A 15663-nucleotide genomic window follows, 5' to 3' on the forward strand; every position below is an offset into this window, starting at 1 on the left:
AATGAAGAAATATCAGAAGTTTCCAAACTTGCACAAAAAAGCATAGGCTTTGTTCACCAAGACATGCATTGAATTTTGTATATCCATGTTTCACAAATAAGCACTGAAGTACTCTACATAATTTAGATTATTAGAATGGTTTTGGTTTTTTGCTACCTGTGTTTTACAACACTAATTTTACAGACCTATATGTTACTAAATATAGCAGCCTTTGCTGTACAAAGCATGGATACATATTACATGGTTACCTGGCACAATGCTGTTAAAAGAAATCAAAGCATTTTGGGAAAATGATTTAAAAGTCTGTGTAGAAGATGATACTCAACACAAGATACATTAAGCACTTAATTCATCAGTTGGGTTCGTTGATTTTCTTGGGAAAAAAAACTATTAAATATAAAGTTCTTTGACTGGACTTAGAGCAGGAACTTCAATTATTTAACTATTACCTCATTCTCCATTAACTTTTCCCATGCCCTGTAACATTTATACACATACTTCATTTGTGCAGATAATTACCTTCCACTTTTCAGTACAAATTATGTACAGTCACATATTCAGTTGACCAAAAGAGATCCCAGTTACATGATCTATGCACTATACTAATCTATCACCATTGACTCTACTATTATTCTGCTGAATTGTAGTGCAAATTCTCCTAACTCTTATGGACTTCTGTTTGCACTCTTGTGTTCTCTGCTTTGAAGAAAAGATTTATCACAAAATAAAGTCTAACCCTGGAAAAAAAGACAAGGAAAGCTACTTTACTAACTTCCAGACCTGAAAGGCAGTTGTCATGGTTTTGTAATTTTGTAATTTTGCTATCAGTATTCCACATCATAACATCATGTAAAGTATGGATACTTCTATTGAATGTGCAGTCCACAGAAGAAGACTACATATCCCAGAGAAAGATTGTGTCTCTTTCTTGCTAGTTGGTGGAGACTGATGCCTCCTGATTTTTGTAAAAATCAGCTTTTCTAAATGTTAAAAAGCTCCAACAGAGGCTCTGTATTTCCTTTCTGATTCAGTGCACTTTACTGACAGTAATTGCAAAGCTAGACCACGCATCCAAGTGGTAACCTTTGCAGAAAGGTAAAAGCTACTTCTTGTTATGTTTCACTGTATTTAGCTTTCTGCTGGATCAGGTTTGTGATACAGCTCATCACAGAACAGGTGCCAGTACCCAGGAGGCAGTGGAACTAAACAGACACAGCTCAGATAATTGAGAAGACATAATTATCAGTGGAAAATTAGCTCTAAGGTCATTGAGATAGACACTGCTCTTTATTAAAAGTTTTCTGCAGCGATTTCTAGGGGTTCCTAGACTTAAAATCTAAAGCAGTGTACACCCAAATGTTCTGAATGGGGACTTTTTGGAAAACAGGTTCTATTGCCTAAAGGTATGGAAGACAGTGAACAGACAACTTACAGTGTGGTAATGAATCTGAAAAGCCATGGACTCTAACTGGGCTGAAGCTGACAAAAGCACAACATCACATGTTTGAATCCCAAAACAGAAGTTTGGGATTTTTCTGGAGAAAGCTGGGCAGAGCTGTGACACAGAGACACTCACAGATGCAGTGTGGGTTAAGTTTCCTAACAGCAGGAGTGACTACAGCCACCTGAGATGCTTCAAGTCTTAGGAGACATCCACACAGGGATAGCAGCCAGGACAGCCAGAGCATCTCAGGTGGTACAAGCACCTGTGTTTAGGCAACTGAATCCCAGCCTTCAGTCTTGCTCATGTTCAGAAGGAACAATGTCCAGTCACAGCATTTTATTTCACCCTTGTTCTACAAGCCTGTCTGGTTGTGGAGTGAAGGGGCTGAGCAGCCCGTACAAAGACAGTGGTTGCAACGCTAACCTTCATTTTTTTTCTGTGCATGACCACATCTGCTTCTCCTCTCAGACCACACCAAACTTCTGTTCCCATGAAGGCAAGGCTACTAGTAAAATACAGAGACATTCCCAGCATACCCGATGATACATAGCACACTGCTTCATGGTTTTAGTTTAAAAAAAAAAAAAGTGTTAACAACATCAAATAAATATAATATGTAACAAATATTAAGAATGCACACTTCGGTAACAGGTTCAGTACAGAAGCTGAATAAGGATTTTCCTCATCAAAGGTCAAACAGTTTTTGTGTGTGTGTCTAATACTGTGCCTAAATAATCCCTGACACATCTCAACACCCTTTCAGCTATTACCCTGCAAAGCCATTACAGCAATTCCTGCTATTTGCCACCAAAGGGCCACATGCATACCTGCTGATGTTTCTCTGAATTTCTCACTGGTCTTCTTCTTCCTCCATTTCCAAGGTTTAAAAATTTTGCCAATGGTAGAAAGTTTGCCCTTTCTCTTGAAGGGAGGAGTTTGGGATCCTGGGGCTGGTCCATCTGAGTTAGCGATTGAAGCTTTATCCAAGCCATCAACTACATAAATAAACAAGAAAAGAAAAGGTCAATAAAGGATGGAAACCATAATGGTAGCTAGTAGCCAAACTGCTCCACTGCCGGATTGCTAAAGGCTCTGTGGTGGTCCCCATTTTTCTGTTCCAGAAGGCAGAGATGGGCATTTTATAGCACCCTGCACCACCAACCAGTCCTCACTCCCATATTTCTATATAAGAACTATGGTTTCATAGAGCTTTCTACTCCCGAACCTGCAAATATGTCAAACATGCTTAACTTTATTCACATGAGAAGCTTCACTGAAGTAACTGCGATTACTTACGTACATAAAATTAATCACAAGCTTAAATGTTTGCAGCATAAGGGCTCTGTAATTGCTTTCATTCATCTAAACATTCCAATTATAACCAATTCAGAACAGAGCTGATGCCACTGTCAACAGAAATAATGATAATCATGGATCACTAAATCAGAAAGTGCTATTCAAAGAAGGAAATATCACTGTTCCCCTTTTACAGATGGAAAATATGAGGAACAGAACAGTTAAGTGTTTAATTTCATGTTTGCCAAATGGCTTCCTGAGTCCTAGTCCTCTGTCCTAGCTGTTAAAAAGATGCATATTCATACATGTATCATCACAGTGCAATCTCACTATCCTGTTTCTCAGAAAAATGGCATTTAATGAATCCTATATTTGTCCCAGACTTTAGATTGATCTAGGATGTTATAAAAAAATCCTTACTGTGAAAAAGCTGATGTAATGCAATCAGAGTCCAAGAAACTTTATTCCTTAATGCTTTGAAATGAAGTACTGGGACAAAAAGATCCATTGTATAAATTCATTGAAATCTACAGAGTTAAAACCAGAGATAAATTTGTGTGAAAATGATAACATTCACATCAATAAATCTGAGTTATGCTGTAGAATACAACAAATCCTATACCGTTAGAGATGGAACAGATAGCTTAAGAAAACGTTGCCAGCAGAAATAACCATTATTCATATGCATAAGGATCTAAGGTTTTTGGTTTTGTTTTTTCCTCGGGTACTTTCTGGTCCATAACAAAGAGATAAAATGAAAGGATGGCAAGATTTTGGCAAGGAGGAGGCTAGGCCTATCCCTTGCATGAGCAGGCTTCCTTGCTTGCACATCCCTGAAAACATCACCAGGCAGTCCATTGGGAAGTTTAGGATGAGTCCCTAACAGGTGGGTTGGCTGGCAAGAGATGGGGATCAGAATGCCACCAACACCAGCCAGCAAGCAGCTCTGGAGGAAGAGAGAGGCACAGGGCAGCAGAAGGACCTCTGCAGGGTTGCCTTGCCTGTAAATAGGGACTGTACTTCTCTCTAGGCTGGCAGTCAATGTCTGTTGAGTGAAAGAAGTACAATTACTTGAAGGGTAGTTACAAAGGTAAGATATCTTAATTGTTCTTTGCAGTTCCAGATGGCACTAGAAGGGGTGAGGGCCACAGGCAGTAACTCCAGAGAGCTTGGTTAGACATAAGGAACATGCTTCTAGAAGGGCATAGCTCTGAAACAGGTTGGGGAATCTCTGCCACTGGAGGTTTTCAGGACATGGCCAGGTGTGAGCTCATCTGCTGTCAGCAGCCATCCTGCTCAGAGTGAGAGACTGGATTATGTCACCTCCCAGTCAACATTTCTGCAGTGCTGGGGGATGTGGGAAGGCACGGTTACTTGTGAAATCTGTGCTAAGAAATCTAAAGAATCAGAAGAGAGATGCTGAAGAGATGAGGATCTGGTGGCTTAAGAGTTCTGTCCTGGGACAGGAGCCAAGAATTATCTCACTGACAGAGGCAGACCATGAGTTCATTAGTGAAAGGCTACCCGCTCCTTGGTGGCAGCAGGACAAAGCCCATGTTCTTGTCTTCACTGGCTTAGCAAGGCTGGGTTATTGATGTGAAGAGCCTGCACCCTGGTGATAGACAGCACAGTCTCTATAAACACTAGAACATAGTTCTTTTCAAATCCTCCTGGGTCATGGAGCCCAGCCTACTGCAAGCAACCACTTCCACAAAAGCCTCGTTTAATTTTTTTCTCCTGTGCCTGCCACAGGGAATGGAGGAGGATTAAGGTTCCAACAGTTCTCCACTGAGAAACATGCATTTGGATCATTTGCTGCCCTGCCCGCTGATGAAAATATATAATTCTGAAATAGTGGTATTCATCCCAGCTAAAGAAATCTGTCTGCTTCAAATTAACCAGTATATGGAAAAAAAGGGATCAATTTAGCAGTGAGTGATTCTGTTTAGGAAGACTGCAACTCTTGAAAGCGGGATTCTACAACAACGCCTGACAAGAAAATATGAGTTTATTTATCAAATGAGTTCCATGAGAGCTCACAATTAGGAATTTGCTTATCCCTCAACCTCGCACCACTTCCTTCATTTGAAAAAGGAAAAAAAGACCCAAATATGTACTTGAAAAGAATGAATAGGCACGGCCGAGCGTCACTGGTTGGCTTTAGAAACAATCTAAGACAAAATAAACTCCTAAGAAAAGAAAGGATGCTTTTAAATACAAAAGCAATCACAAGGTAGCACATTTTGGCAATTAGTGAGATGCCCATGAAAAACAAAAAACACAACAATTTCAGCAATGATGTTCCAGAACATTTATGGAAAGATCTTTTCAAACATACTACCTTTCATCTTTGAAAAACTCAGCAAGAAATTGGTGTTTAATATTTACCTTGCTTGCTTTATAGGTCATATATTAGAAATAAAGGGTGTATTCTTCACTTCAGAGAGCTTATACATCTTCTATTAATCATTTATAAGCATTATACACTTGCACTGAGATGAAAAGAAACATCTTTCCAAGATTAGAGAAACTTGGTCACTTGTGTTATTCTTCTATTTGTACAGTGTCTTGAAGTTCACCTTCCCACCACCTTCAAAAAGTCAAAGAGTCATTCCACTGCCGTCAATAACCATCGCCATTAAGTTTGACAATAGGACTTTTGACTGTACTTGCTGCATAATCTACCTGTTATATTTCAGTCCTTTGTCCTAGATGCAGATTTTACAGCTGAAGGATAAATGTCTGCTTGTACTGAATGCTGGAGGAAATCAAAGAAAACTCATTTACAACTTCCCTTGAACTATATTCATTTCTAAAAAGAAATAACTTTATTATTGTTTGGTCAAATCCATTTTAGAGTCTGCATACTACTTTCCTGGACTTCATGTAAATTAATGACAAAGCTACAATGCTACTCCTGCTCTGGTTCTGGGGAACAAAACAGACTGGGATGGAGAACTATAAATATGTTCTTCTGGACTGAGAGTCCAAGGATAAGTCTGTTACAAAATGGAGACTGAAAAACACAGTGAAATAAAAAAAGGGTTATTGTTGGAGTTAATTCTCCCTGAACATGCACTGTAAACAACAGTGTAGCTCTGACCATGCTTCCATTGATTTTGCTTCTGAAGGAAACGTCCACACTGCTCCAGCTTGCAGAGGTTTCTATTTTAAAGCTGCTCTGAAGAGCATGAACTAGATTTGTTAAGCATAAATCTAAATGAGAAAGTGCCTCATGCTCTAGATGCAGAGGAACATTCAGTCTGGAGTACCACAATACAGCCAGCTTGAACCAAACAGCTTCAACTGTTTTATACACATGTTCATTCCCATCACACTGCACTGCTTGCTAACACAGACATGGTCTGAATAAACAGAGATGATACACTGGTACCAGTAGTGCACCAGTCAATTGGAAAGGTCCAAAGTATACAGTCCTGAACAGCTTGACACATCTGTGTCTGTCTTTGCTTACTAGCTAGAGAATAGCATTTAAATCAATATACTCAGGTATCTATCAGTCCAGTTAACAAAAGATACAGGGGAAATAAGTTGTGACAAACATCACCCTCTCAGCGTATTAATCGTTCCCACTGATGCCATCCCAACCATTTTATCATGACCCCCAAGAGGAGATCTTGTTGTAAAAGACCAACTGCAATGCTAACCAAGACATTGCAAAGCCAAATCATGCTGGCAAAGGCCGAGAGCTCAATGATGGAAACAAAAAGCCCTTCCCCGAGCTTGCAGGCAGCCAGCAAATATTAGATCAGTTTACGGATGACCTTGACTTTCCCATAAACCACCAAAGATGGAAAGGCCTTAACTGGTTTGACTCTAGAAAGGCCACTTACAAGAAGCAACTTTGACCTCTGTAGCTGCCTGGGGGACACTTTTGTGCTCTGAACGACCTCCAGAGACATTGTGCAGCTGCAGCAGCAGTATGAATTCCTTAGTTTTTCAGTGGCATTGTACACTTCAGCACTGAGATGTTTGTGTCAGCACTGAAATACGCAAATACCTTCTTCAGGTAAGAACCTGCTTTACAAAATACAAGAATCTGTAAGAATCCTTCCCGTATTAGTCCATATTCACATTCAGTCATGAGGAGAAGGAACTTGTTATGTGCTGTAAACAAGTATGAAATGTCTTATAAAGTTGCTCTAAAATTGCTGGAATAGATGCCATTGAAAATGTTTAATTAGTTTATTCTTGTCACAAAGATTCTTGAGATCCTGGAGTAAAAGAGCAATTCAGGCTACATCCAACAAAATAAACAATGCAGAATTTCGGTGTATTTGTCAAGAGTTGTGCTATTGGGAGCCTGAGGGACTCCAATCAGAAGCTCCCTGACTCTGAAAGTGCAGGTGCTATAATTCATGCCATTAACACTACCTCAACCCTCTGCTTCTCTGCACTTAAAGAGACTTTTAAAGAGGGGGAACCAAGTGCTCCACTGACCTTGATGTGCTATGGGTAGTACTGGCACTGAAATATTACTGTGGTATCACTCTATCACCCTTGAAGTGTGGGAGGATAATTTCTGTTCCAATACGAGTGACCTGGGATACTGTCACATCTAATCGTAAATGAATTGAGAAACACAACAGAAGTTGCAGCAGATTCAGTTCAAAGTTAGCTTATGTGTGGATTTAGGTCAGCAGAATTTCTATACTACTACCAGTTGGTTCAGTCATTTTTCTCTTCTTGTCACTGCACCCAGATGTCTGCAGGGGTGTGCTGCAAAAGTCATCTTGGTTTATTGAGACCTCAAAACCTCTTTTTGACAGTGTTATGATTTTCTATACAGTCTTGCCAAGGGGAACAGAGTTTGAAGTCATGGTTTTTATGCCAGCAAAATCAACATGTTTGTGCAGCTGCATATTATCCCAATTTAGTGACAAGAACAATAACTCATCGACTTGCTATAGAGTATGGTAAGCCGCTTATTCCCGCAGCTTACTGGAAAAAACATCAAGACACCGCATGGTAAAATGTTTGACATGGTCATTAAAAAACAGAAGTCATTCTGACACAATCAATGTCATTTTCAATAAATCTCTCAAATTCTGTAACGCTATAACAATTTTTCTTGACCAAAACCAGATGGAAAGACAGGTCTTTTTCTTTTCTCCCTTTTCGTTTTCTGCTTGGAAGGAAGAAAATGCAACTAATCCCTGGTGGATAAATTGACAAATTGGAGAGCTACAATCTACCTCAGAGCAGCACAATGAGTTGGCATCTGAATGCTTTTGCCTAGCCATACATCTGGAGTTTAACTTTGAGGAATCTCTGTCATGAGCTAATTGACTTGATTGTGTTTTAATTAAATGAAAGGAAAAAGCTGAAGTTCAAACGTAGGCGGCTGAATGGTAGTTTCCATATGGAACTGCCAATGTTGCAAAATGTTAATTGGGCCTCCTGCTGGCAATGAGCTAAACAGGGTGGGCAGTGGCTACTTCAGATGGGCTCTGGCTGCTGCCTGAAAGCAGTGGATGTGGGTAGTGGGTGGATCCACCTGGGGAAGCCACAGCCTGAATGCGCCCAGGTTTCTATGTGAGTATATGCACAGACACCTCTAGGGTTGATGGAGCCATGTGTGAACCAACAGTGCTGAAGTTAACAAAGCTGAAGTACTATGAAGCTGAACCACACAATTCCCATCTCACCACAGGCAAAACGTTGCCTTGCTGCCGAAAGCTGAGCACAGTGCAGGGCAGGAAATCCAGCTATTACATCTGTAGACTAGAGGCCATATTCTGTTCCCCCCTTTGGTGAGAATTCCCTGCCTAAGTTCTGCATAAAGCACAGACACTGCTACATGGGTATTTACAATGGATGGGAGCCTGTGCTCCCCCAAAAGTGACACGATGCATGCCCAAGCCTCCAACATGTTAGCTCTATGCTGCAGAACAAAAACCAGGAAACCCCACGTTAAGTTAGATTTGCTGAAAACTTGCATGGCTCTTTCTTTCAGCCAACACCACACCAACCATGCACAAACACCTCTAAAGCTTTTGGAGAACATCACATTAGCATAGAAGAGGGCCACCCTGCCCCCCAGAACACAGTTGCTGGGCAAAGAAGAGGGACATGAGCCAAGCCATGCATTTCAGATTTCAGCAATGATGCTGGCTCCAACATGTATTTATTTGAGCTCTCCCTCTCTTCCATTTGTACACTTAGGATTGATTTGCTTAAAGTCCAGAAGACCGTATTTAGTTGTCTATCTTTTGGGCATGAACTCCTCACCCCACAAGTAACTGTTTCCCAGCAGGCAGGCAGGGGGCTTCAGCCTGGCTTTCCATTGCCTTACACAGGAAAGGGAGAATAAGGCAGTGTTAAAATGAGGGCTTATGACACATTTGCTGCTTTAGTTTCTCACCCCGGCAGGATTTCTGTTCTAACTACACTAGGGTAAACTACAAGGCACCTCTTTGCCTTAGAGTTACCTTAAATGTTGCTCTTTTTTCACTGTTTGCTTATCTGGTTACAAAAGCCACATCTTCAGTGCTGTTGGCTGTGTTAATTCACAAGCTATCTCATTTAGTTAACACAGGTAACTACAGCAACCTAAATGCAGATGAAGTGCTTGTAACATGTGACTTTGGAGTTACTTCTCAGTATGCTTTTCATTTCCATGGGGTTAATTCTACTGGGGAAAAAAATGGCTCTAGTGCACTGTATAGAGACAACAGAAACTCCACAGGCAATACACCTGAACTAAGCCCAAGTAAACTGCCCTTCTCATCCTTCTGTAGAGCTTGCTACCACATCTACATGGGCAAGTGAGCTAGTAGGGGTGGTTCTGGGACATATTAACACAGCTGTTATATCTCTATAATCACACTTTCTCTGCTTTCACCTGTTTCTCATGTCAAAATGCAAGAGAGTTAAGGAATGAATAAAAATAAGGCTTGTAATATGCCCACAAACACGTTTGCAAATTCAGTATTTATATTTTGGCATCATGTAAACCTTATCAGAACATCGGCACCACCTCTTGATCTCAAGCCCAGTGTTTAATTTCCATCCCTTCGGCTTTCCCAGAAACGAATAAACAAATCCTCAGTCATTCCATTACCCGGGTCTGAAAGTGATCTAGCTGCAATGGTCTCGCTACCTCCTTGCTGACCAGAACACGGGTGGCTCTGACCAAAGAAAAGGGATCATCAGTTTAAGGCAGGCTGTTTATTCCTCTCTCTTCAACCCCAGTACTTCAGTGGAAAGAAGCGAATGGGAATTTTCCACACAGTTACATCTTCCAGATATACAAAAAATGGGGTTAAGGGTCACATTCTGGATCCTAGCAACTTTTCCACAGAAACGATGAAAAGCTCAGGCACAGAAATAGAGATGTGAGAAGAAAGAAACAACACTGAAAAAGCAGTGTGTGTGAAAGAGTGACCACACTGCTGAGCACTGAAAATTAATGCTTTCTGCATCGGGGTGATTTATCCATTCATCTCCTGAAGTACAGAAGTATGGACTTCTATTAATAGTTTAAAATGATCTTTTAAAATGATTCTGTAATCTCACCTCAAGGTACATCTCACATACTCATTAAATCCCATAATGGTGTTTTCAACATGTCACTTTTGGAAACCAGAACTGCAGAACTGGAGATACTTCCTTACAGACTGACTTTTTTGGGTACAGTCTTAATACAGGGGAGAAAAGTACTTCTAATGAGTTTACAACAGGTATTTTTAGCCACAGACAGTTGACAAAAGCTCCCAGAGGATACTGGCTACTAGAAAATGATCTGAAGTGAGCATGTGGCCCCTTCTCCTGTGTAGTACTAAACAGAAATAAAAAGAAAACTTTCTTTTCTTTTCTTTTTTTCAGCTATCAATGCATATTCACTACTCAAGCTGAGATAAAAGCAGGCCAAATGCATCCCATGGAAGCCTCTGACACTACTGCTGCTCTTCTGCATTGCTTTGAGCTGCTGCTTCCCATCCTCCTGAAAGCCCAGGAGCCCCTTACCACCCATCTGATCAGCAGTCCCTGCTGAGTATCAGGACAGCAGGGACAGGCCACACTCCTGCTGCTCTCCAGTGCCACTTCATCCCCAGTGAGATAGAATTAACGGGTATGCTGCACCATTGCTGAACTGGAAAGTCCCATCCCCAGGCTTCCCAGAAACTTCATGAGAAATACAATTGGTGGGAATTTATTAGAAGGAAAACTGAAACAGGCAAGGGACAGCCTCGTAGCCTAGTGTGAGTTCTGCTGGGCAGTCCCCATCTCCTCAGGCTGCTGGCTCTGGTTGTTTAGCTGTGACCCCTCTCAGGAGCCTGCAGAGCAAATCAGCACATCATCAGATGGCCTGAACAACTCACTGCCAAAGCCAAGTCAAAAACCCAGCAAAATGGGAAAAACACAGCCAAAGCTACTCTGGGCTTTTCCTGGAAGGCTCTTTCTGGCTTCACTCTTTTCATACCTAAGCAACCACAGGCTTGGGGCCGCTTCAGGGCTAACTGGCTGCTCCACCTGTAGGCTGACATCACCCTGAGTGAGGATTTAGGCTGCTCACAGCCTGCCTGCCCTGCTGTGCAGGCTCTGTGGCTCAGTCGCTGAGCTCTCTCTAGTGCCTTTCCTCCATCCTCTCAGTGCAGCTGGACAGACAGAGGTGTTTCCTCACAGCTGAAGAGCCGTGCTGCTCATCTTCATGCAACCAGCAGCGGGATGCATCTCCTTATGGCTTTAGAGAAGTGCTGCACACTCAGCCATCTCCACTCATGTTTTCACAGCATCTTGGTTTGCTCTGCTGGTCGCTATTGGTGAGGCTGCACTTTAACACCGAACTGAGCCAGAAGAAAAAAAAACAACTACCTTCTTGTAAGGGATTTTAAAACCAAATCAGTTCCTTACTACATGACAAGACAGCCCAGCTGTTTGCTGACTAGACTGATCTGGGTGGTGTTCCTAGGGCAGGAACAAACAGGAGGGGACAGGAAAGAATGGGAACAAATCTTGGGGTGGGGGGGGGCGAATAGTTTTACCAGGAAGGCAGTGCCTGAGCCTGCTGTCTGTGGCCTAATGGTCTCCCACGAGTGAGAAGAACTCCTCACAGCAGGACATCCTGACCCCTACATCACATCAAAGGCTCTCGCAATACCACCTGGAGCACTAACACTGTTAGCTATTTCCCCTTTCTGCGTGAAGGAAGCTGGAAACGTGGTTATGCTGCTATACTCCCCTGTCTATCCCACTCCAACTCATTCCTGACCACCCAACATACAATTCTACAAGATTACATGTGTGCTTTTCCCATTATCGTATGTCTTTAACCATATCTTCCACGATTATCACGTTTATAAATCTGAGAGCATGTTTGGTTCTGGGGGCTCCCAGGCCAACACTTCCTCACATTTAAGTAAAACAATAAGGAGCTCTTGACCTACAACTATCAGAGCATTCGCATACAAAAAATAACAAGGAGAAATTTGGTCAGTCATGTAATTAAATCCCCTACCCACAGCCCAGAACTCAGTGTGCTGCCTTTTAAAGGCGACATTTTCCTTCATACTGGCACAACTTCAGAATCTTTTCTCTAGTACAAGAAACAGCATATTGCACTTGTCCAAACACATGTGAGTCAAACCTGAAGCAAACAGTTTCTTTTTGAGACCCAGCTGGCCTCCAAACCCCCAAGGCAGAGGTCAAGGGCACTTTTAAATCCAGCTAGCAAATTTCTGAATGTTGCTGTCATTATAAATGTTTATGCAAGCTATTAGCCCTGAAGTCTTTGTAGAGAAAACCATGTTTATTTTAAGTTTATTTTTTTTAGCTGCCTTTAAAATGTTTGTCTTTGTTGCTAGATACCAGCTTGGATAAACAGTAATAACACAACTCATGCACACTCACAAGAAAGTACTAACGATTAAACAGTTCCTCTCAGTCAAAACACCAATTTGTCAATTCTAAAGCCACAGCACGTGAAAACTGTTCATATTTTTCTGTATGAGTAATGCTAGGATCCTAGTAAGTAAGAAGTTATCTCATCTGCTGTGAGGAAATGGGAGTCACCAAGCTGCAGCTGACTTTTATTCAGCATCATGTTTCATTGCTCTCCTCACGCCTCACTGCACAGCACACAGCTGTTTTATTCCCTGTATCTTGTTCCTTATTAGGGCCAGAGTGGGGAAAATCAGACACAAGCTGACATATTTATCAGCTCAGCTGCTCACCCTTTACCAGTTAAAATGTATGCTTAGGGGCGGGTTCATGCAAAAGAACACATCCATACACAGTTTGTAATGGGATTTAGTCATACTTTAAAAAAAAACAGCATGTTCCCTTTCCTACACCATGAAGATGCAGTAATTCCATCAAGCAAGCTGGCAGCATTGTAAATTACTACAGAAAAGCTCATTTCAATTACAGTACCATCTTTAAGTACACTTGAAGAATGTACTCGTATATGTTTTAGACAATTTTTCTATTGAATCAGCACTTGTGGAAAGTGCCCTGTGTGCTGGGCCTGGACAGGGAAGCAGGTGCTGCAAGCAGCCCGGGTGCCCCTTAAAGGTCCTTATTCCTGGAGGTCCCTGACCAAATGGACAAGAGGGTCCTGTGGTTTAGTGAGGCTATGGGTGGTAAGATCCTGTCCTGACATCAGAGAAAACACTGAGAACACACTCAGCTTTTCCAGCAGAATTTCCCACTATCCCCTAGAGGAAAATAACAATGCTAAGAGCACCATAAACACAGCAAATACATAACTGATACATTCATTTTCCTCTTTCCTTGTTTCATGCTGTATTTCTGGTCACTACTTCTGCTCCGCTCTCCATTAATAACAAATGACTTGTATTTTCATAGTGCTTAAGAGGTGTAGTCAGATCAGGACCTCTTTGTGACAAAAGCTGTACAAGCAAATAACACAGAGGCCTTTCTTGCATCGATGAAAGAGCTTAAAGAACAGATCTCTGATTTTTCATTGCCGTATCTATCATTGCATAGATATCTAATTTATTTATTTTAGAGTATGTCCTCAGAAAAGGACATGCTCTCTCTCATTGACTTACTGGCATCAAACAATCATAGAACACACCTTTGTAATCCACGCACTAAAATAAAGTATCAATGTGAACTCCTATGAAACAGTTTAAACTGAATTATTTTAGCTGGAAGTGGGTGAACATCCCTCAAGCCTCAAAGCAGCTATAAAACCTCATTCACTCCCTACCAATGCATGCTCATACTATACCATCCCAGCACTTAGCAATGTTCATTTAGCACTTAGCTTCAGCCATGTATTATTTTTATGAGTGCCAAACATGCTGCAAGGGGAAGAGTAGTATGTTAAAGAGTAACCCAAATCACACTTGACACACCTAAAGCAAATTGAACAAGTGTAACTAACACTTGAGAGTGTAGCTCAGAGACAATTCAGCATCAAAAGGTCAGGCAATAAAAGGAATATATGGAGTTGAGGACAAAGGCTGCTCTTTCCCACTTTGTGAGCACCATGTTCACATTCATGCAGATGAACAGAACGCAAGCACTTGTATTTAGATGTGTGTTAAAAGGAAGTGTCTGATTAGGAGAAAAAAAGTAATAAAAAAAGCCCAAATATCACTGGAAGTCTTAGCAACTATTTCTAGTAGCTCAAATCATGATTGGAAATTCAATATTGTCCTAAGTAAAGTATGTACAGCATCAGGGTTCAACAAATTCACTTTGGCTTTACTTAATCTCTGTAAAGTTTTCCTTTTTAAACTACTACCAAATGTTTTCCTAGAAAGGGAACATTCTGTGATAGAGCACACGTCCGTCTCCAGCAGTCCCTGGGAAAGAGAGGCATCTCTTAGAAAGCCCATAGGGATACTTCAGGAACAGCCACCCTCAGTTCCTGCCTGCCCAGACTGCTCTTTACTGTGTGGACTTCCATGCAGTGGATTCAGCAGCTTGTGGACAGCACAACAGAGAGTGCAAGCTATTAATCCTTTAATTTCATAAGCAAATAACCTATGATATCCAACCACAGGGGAGCTCTGGGAGTGCTGCTCAGTCTCAGCCTCTCTCACGTCCCAGTTCCTCAACTGCAAAAGGTTCTTTATATCTAAACCCAGAGACTGCTGCCAGAGCTCTTGTGCTTCCATTTTAACTGATAGTAGATAAGGAACATGGTGAAAAATGTCACAGTTGTCTTAAAAGTTGTGCTAAAGAAATGTACAGCAAGAACAGAATGTAAGCCATAATCCAATACTAAAAGCTTCTACAAAGATTTGTGACTGTACACGTGTGTATCTCTCTCTGTGGGACTCCGGCCACAAATCTTGGGTTAGAGAAGGAGACTTCCTGCCACTATGTCAGGAAGAAAAAACTAAACAAAAGAACCACACCATCAGTACAACACCATCCATAGCTGTGTTGAGATAAACTAACCATTGGCGCTCACATAACTTCACAGCAAGCTACTGGCTACAAGAGGCTGCTGGATGTCCTTGTATAAAACTTTGCTGACTCTTATTGAAGGGTCATCAGACGCACTGCCCCAGCATTACCCAAACTTCCCTTCTCTCTCACCCCAAAAACACGCCTTACTTCCTCCTCACACTCTAAAGAACTGTGGTTTTTTTTATGCGTCTTAAAATTTTGCTACCCATATGTAAAAAATAAACCTGCCCAAAATGGATGAAGCACAGATTGATTTGTAAAGAAACTGAATAAGATAAAATAAGCCTCTCTAGATTTGCAAGCTTTCCTTGCATTGGCATCTGGGCATGGAAGAACTGCTTAAACCAATAAAGCATAGCCTACGTGCTGGTATTTATTCATTTATTTTTTATGAGACTGAACTGCCTGGTATTTATTTGTTTTTAAGAAATGAATGATTTAATTAGCTCTGCCTCCTCTGTTCTTCCTCTGCTCACTCCTCACCCTATGTGGAATTTACTGCATAAAGAGAG

General features: G+C 41.4%; 1 protein-coding gene across 9 annotated transcripts in view; it reads right to left on the reverse strand.

The window, feature by feature from the left end:
• PHACTR2 (phosphatase and actin regulator 2) overlaps positions 1 to 15663 on the reverse strand; it is a 109589-nt gene that overhangs the window by 37630 nt on the left and 56296 nt on the right. For all 9 annotated transcript variants that reach the window (XM_015858286.3, XM_015858285.3, XM_015858288.3 and 6 more), the window contains exon 2: positions 2272 to 2439. In XM_015858286.3, the coding sequence (XP_015713772.2) occupies positions 2272 to 2439 (168 nt within the window). The remainder of the gene's footprint in view (positions 1 to 2271; positions 2440 to 15663) is intronic.

This window comes from Coturnix japonica, chromosome 3, assembly GCF_054131305.1.
Source record: "Coturnix japonica strain WE chromosome 3, WE-NBRP24, whole genome shotgun sequence".
In the NCBI taxonomy this organism is placed as follows: domain Eukaryota; kingdom Metazoa; phylum Chordata; class Aves; order Galliformes; family Phasianidae; genus Coturnix; species Coturnix japonica.